A 6,000-nucleotide genomic window follows, 5' to 3' on the forward strand; every position below is an offset into this window, starting at 1 on the left:
GAAAGCTCATCAGTAGTTTATATTTCGAGGCTTCCTTGCAAGTCCATTATTTTGGGTTTGGCACATCCTCAGAGAAATCTTTATAGAAAGGGTCTAGTTTCCAAGACAGCCCATAAAAATTTAGGTAACTTATAATATGCATTATCATTTATGCAGACACAGTATTTTATAAACTGTATCTACTGTTAACATTCACGGAGGTCTAGAAGTTCAGCAAAAAATTTTAAAACCTGTGTTTGATGACAATCTAAAAATTATTCTAATCATATTCTGGACCATCTAAAGAAATGTCCCATTATGTGATTCTCAAAACTGTGTTTATGGTTATCTTTATTTTTTTTTATGTTTATTTTTGAGAAAGAGAGGGTGTGGGGGGGAGGGGCGCGCGCGCGCGCACACACGCACACGCGCGCGCACACACACACACACACACTCCAAGCAGGCTTTCTGACAGCAGAAAGCCCGATGCAGGATTCAAACTCACAAACCATGAGATCATGACCTGAGCCGATGCTCACCTGACTGAGCCACCCAGGTGCCCCTTCTGCCTGTATCTTACGAGCATTAACGGTTCTGTTTCCCGATCTGAAGATGCTGTGTATTCCCCAGGACGCAGCAGCAAGGATTCTAGGAAAAGGGGCTTCTCCCTCTGTACATGTTGTTTATAAAACAGATCTTTGTGAGAAGGGGTTTCTGCTGGATGCGCTCCTCTCCAGGCCACCATCATACTCTCTCCTCTCTGTAATCATGGTTCAGTATATAGCTTGAAATAGTAACTAACCTTTAGGAACTAATTTTTAAATCACTGTATTCACAGACCTGGAGGCTTGCGGAGTTAGAAGGAACCTTAGTGCCCTCCCTTCCCTCTCCCGCCAGTCGGGCATCTTCCACATAATGCCTGCCTCTCCTCCCTCGCGCTTCCTTCCCTATTATTACTTGTTATTCATTTTCATGTCATTAATATTTAAAGACCCATGCAGTTATTCACTGAAAAGGGCAACACTTACCACCAACCATGCAAAGGTGAACTCAGACGAAATTTCTGAGGAGATATTTTGAAAGCATGGTATTTCCAGAGTCTGATTTATCTGTACTTCTATTATATGGTCGCTTCTCCATTCATCCTGTGTAACTATAACAAAACATAGATGGAAAAGGCATGAACATGTGATTGGTTTCTGAAATGCTTTTTTTATGAGAGGGGCAGGAACAGTTTTACTATAGAGATTTATCTGCCCTCAGGGCACACCTATGACAAGGCAAAACCCCACTACGGTCCTCATTGTCCAAAAGGCAAAATGGAACCGCTGAGAATCACGGAAAATTTACAGGAAACTACTCTCAAAGAACCCAACTCACAGTTTGATATAGTCCTCTGATTTAACCCCAAAATTTGTGCTTTAGGTTTCGGGTCATATTTTCTTGATCAGCTAGAATGTAAAACTTTATAACCCAACCTTGAATTGTCTTTTTTAAGAATTCTAATAGATTTAATTTTTTTTAAGAGGCGTTTAGTTCCATTGCAACATTGAGTGGAAAGTACAGAGAGTTCCCATTGTTCCCCATGCACGCACAATGTTCCCTACTATTAACATCCCTAACCACAGTGGTACATTTGCTGCAACTGATAAAACTACAGTGAAATATCATGATCACCCCCAAGTCCATAGTTTACTTACATTAGCGTTCACTCAGAGTTGTACAATCTATGGGTTTTGATGACTGATAATGACAAGTATTCAACATTGTAGTTTAACACTGAATAGTTTCACTGCCCCCAAATCCTCAGTTCTCCATCTATTCATCACTCCTTCCTGTCAAAATGACATCCACTGATCTGTTTACTGCCTTCATGTCTCGTTGTCTTTTTAGACCTTATAAGCCATCCTCCAAAGAGAGCATGATATGGAAACATATATAAGGAAACTCTGAAGAAGTATTGTTAATGGATTTTCATTTTTAAAAAAATTTTTTTTATTTATTTCTAGGAGAGAGAGAGAGACAGCGTGAGCAGGGGAGGGTCAGAGAGAGAGGGAGTCACAGACTGAAACAGGCTCCAGGCTCTGAGCTGGCAGTCAGCGCAGAGCCCGACGCGGGGCTCGAACTCACGAACCGCGAGATCATGACCTAAGCGAAAGTCGGACGCTTAACCGACTAAGCCACCCAGGCGCCCCTGGATTTTCATTTTTAATGTAATTTGAGCTAAATATCCTCTTTGGGGGAAAGTAATAGACACACACATACACATTTGTGACTAAATTATAGTGAGACCAAAAAACAGTTTATAAATGGAAAGAATGGTATTGTCCTAATATCCTAAGAATCTTATGTTCTTTTTTCCACATCTATATACATCATGTTTGTATGTATATGTTTTCTCACTCTTTGAAATCCTTTGAAGCAGCAAATGTTTCCTATATTTTTCCTTAAAATGTTCTGCATAATTCTTAAGCTATTTGTGGTTGAAATTTTTGGAGACTTTTTGTCATTCTGTCATTTATACACAACATCATTTGTTTCATCGTTTCCAACATATTGGCTTGTGTCTTCTTTCAGTTTGGGGCTTTAGTTTCAACTATGATATCTATCTAGCAAGGATCGTCCTTATACTAATAGCTTTCCCCTGACCATTCAGCTCCTTAAGATAAATTCCCTGAAGTGTAATTAATTAATGGATCATGGGATATGAGTATTTTCATTAGTTTCAACAGCATATTTTTTAAGTGGGATATTTCTCAGTTTGTAATGTTATATCTAGCTTTAGAATTTTGTTATATTCCAATCTCTCGTAGCTATCCTTGTTACTGATGATTCCTTCCTCCTCCATTCCTGAATTGAAACCTGGCCTTCCCATTAGGCCACAACTTCCCTGTATCATTCTCAAGTAGTGATTGTTTACTTTCCTGTACCCTTATTTCTTCACGATTAGGAGATGCGACCACTGCTGTCCTTGCTTTTCATTACTGCTTCCAAACATTATTCCAACCCCATAATTTAAGAAAGCCTGTCCTTTATGGTTAAAACAATTTAGCTATAGTACTACTTCAGCATGGATTTATTTTTATGCCACCACCAAAACTGTTTGCCACGATTGCACATCATTACTACCATTCAATTTTATTCTTAACATTACTGTAATTGTTTCTTTTTTCTGTAATTGTTTTACTTACAAAAATTTATTTTAAACAGAGAATGATCTAGGCACTAATATTTGAGAAGGAAATGAAATCCACTTGATATGTTAATTATATTTTAATGACCATCACCAAATATATAAGTATTAAACTTTTGTAAAGTTTATCCAGATTCTGGGAAGGTGACAATGCAACTGACCTAACTTTTTAAATATTTCTGACGTTCCCTATAAAAGCAGACAAAGCAATTAGAGTAGCAAAGCTAAAAACATATAGGTAATATCTATAGTGACACCAATTAACAATATATCCCCATTAACAGGTGGCGACAAATCACTAGACCATGGTGATATCAGCAACTGAACAGAAAGAAACAGAGGAAAATCGACTGGGCTTCCGATGCCCCTAAGAACTAGAGAACCCCCCCCAAAAAGCAATAGCTAATCACTAGAAAAACATGTGGGCTAATCTGAAAACAGCAGCAGAAATGAAGAAAGGGGATTGCAGGCACCAGATTACCCAGGCCTTCAAGGAAAACAAGGAAAAGCTGGTCAGCTCTGCGACAGAGGGTGCTTTTCAGACACATCCCTATACTGAGGAGAAACCCCTCGGAGTAGAATCCAAATTAAACAGGACAGGTCTAGGGGCACCTGGGTGGCTCAGTCAGTTAAGTGTCTGACTTTGGCTCAGACCATGATCGCATAGTTTGTGAGTTCAAGACCTGTGTCGGGCTCTGTGCTGACAGCTCAGGCCTGGAGCCTGCTTCGGATTCTGTGTCTCCTTCTCTCTCTGCCCCTCCCTCACTTGTGCTCTGTCTCTCAAAAATAAATAAATGTAAAAAAATTATTAAAAAAAGAATAAACAGGACAGGTCCAATAGGAGAAAGCAAACAGGCAACTTAGATAAAAGTGAGGGATAGGAGGAGAGAAAGTATATCTCAGAAAGTACAATGGAATATTATTTACCCTGAAAATAACAGACGAGATGGCTTTAGAGGCACTGAAGACCCTGGAAAAGCTAACCTGGCCCTCCCTTCCAGGGCACAAATCAGCATGCGTTTACCTTAAGCGTGAGCAACAGAAAAAGGATAGGATAGAATCGCATGTAAAGATACTACAAGAAAAGAGAGAAAAGGGAATAAACAAACATCCCTGCACCATTGACAGCATGTTAGACAAAGACAACTTCAAAATAAATAAAAACTATAGCCTAATAATTGAAACTGAGGTAAAAGAAATAAGGAAAATGAGATGAGCTGTGAAAAATTTTAGCAAGACTGGTAAATGAGTCAACTGGAGAGAAGGAAGCACAGCAGAGGTAGGTGAGAGAATTCAGGAAAGAGCTGGAAATAACTCATTTTAGACGTTAAGAGCAAGAGTGCCTGGCTGTTCATGATCTCGCAGTTCGTGAGTTTGAGCCCCGTATCAGGCTCTGTGCTGACAGCTTGGAGCCTGCCTCAGATTCTCTGTCTCCCTCTCTCTTGGCCCTTACCCCATTCACACTGTCACCCTTTCTCTCTCAAAAATAAATAAACATTAAAAATATTTTTTAAAAGAGAAGTTAAGAGCAAACTAGAAGAAAAACAAGAACATATTAGCCCAAAAGCTACTGCAGTGAAAGAAATTTAAAAATCGAATAAAGGGAAATTTTAAAATAAATTAATAAATAATACATTTTAAAATAAAAGAAAAAAGATAAGCAAAGAAGATTAAAAGCATGTATAATAGAAGTCACTGAATGACATAAGCAGTAGACAGGAAAAAATACTAAAAATTAGAATTCAAGTACAATTTCTTAAAGTCTAATGATTAGAAACTACATATTGAAAGATTATACCGCAAAAGTAGGAAAATCGGCTCAGAATAGACATTAAGCACATTATTATAATGGTACTTTTTAAAAGTCAGTTATGGGGAAAGAAAATAGGATTATTATTAGCTTTTGACAGCAACTCTTTATGCCAGACAATAATGTAGCACCATATTTAATATACTCAAGGAAAGAAAATGTGAACTAGGGATTTTATATTCAGCAAAATTAGCCTTTTAATATAAAGACTACATAAACCCTGTTCATGCCATGTGTAAGAACTCAGGGAATATTGCTCCCATGAGCACTTCTGAGGATTCTCCAAAAGAACACTCTTTGGACTCAAGAGGCATTTACATAAAAGCTGCGGTGACTGTTGAATCTATGCCTCCTTTTAGCACTAAAAATAAATCACTGTCATAAGGAGGAGAGCAGTAACGCATATATATTTTAAAATAATGATAAAAGATACGTATCAAAAATGGGGCAAGGCTTGGATTGAGCTGCTTCTGTAAACATGTATAAGACTAAGCAAATGTAATAAAACCACCATTTCAGGACCAAAGGAAAACATGTCATTGAGAAACATTTCTTCTTGAAGAACTGCTAGAAGTTCAGTAAAAAGGGCAGGAGTCATTAGCCTTCTTGCCTAGAGGTTCTTCCATGCCCTTCCCCAGCCTGGCCAGTGAGAAAGTCGTTTTCCCATTTTGGAGCTGGCTACAACAAGCAGCAGCTTTTCTTCCAGAAGAAACTCAGAATTAGGTTAGGTCTGAGCGCGAAGATCCTACACTTTGTTCGCTAACAGGCACACACCTGGTAGGAAACAGAAAAAACTGCAGCTTGGTTAGCTTGGGTTTGCAAATCCTATCTGGGTGGGTAGCAGCCCAGAGAGACATGAAACATGGAGACTCTGGAAATTAGGGAGTCACAGAGTAGCAGAAAGAAGTTGTCTACCCATCCCAGGCTGGCTGGGAAAGTACACAGGTGAGTGAAGGACTTCAGAGAGCCTACTGGAAAATAAAAGAGAAAGGAGTCCACATTATTGTCTGCTTCTTTC

The 6,000-nt window shown here is 38.8% G+C and overlaps 1 protein-coding gene across 5 annotated transcripts in view; it reads right to left on the reverse strand.

Moving 5' to 3' along the window:
* Positions 1–6,000, reverse strand: part of CD96 (CD96 molecule) — a 100,143-nt gene that overhangs the window by 78,819 nt on the left and 15,324 nt on the right. For all 5 annotated transcript variants that reach the window (XM_077771877.1, XM_077771875.1, XM_077771878.1 and 2 more), the window contains exon 3: positions 1,008–1,132. In XM_077771877.1, the coding sequence (XP_077628003.1) occupies positions 1,008–1,132 (125 nt within the window). The remainder of the gene's footprint in view (positions 1–1,007; positions 1,133–6,000) is intronic.

Source organism: Crocuta crocuta, unplaced genomic scaffold (assembly GCF_008692635.1).
Source record: "Crocuta crocuta isolate KB4526 unplaced genomic scaffold, BGI_CrCroc_1.0 scaffold56, whole genome shotgun sequence".
NCBI classification, from domain to species: domain Eukaryota; kingdom Metazoa; phylum Chordata; class Mammalia; order Carnivora; family Hyaenidae; genus Crocuta; species Crocuta crocuta.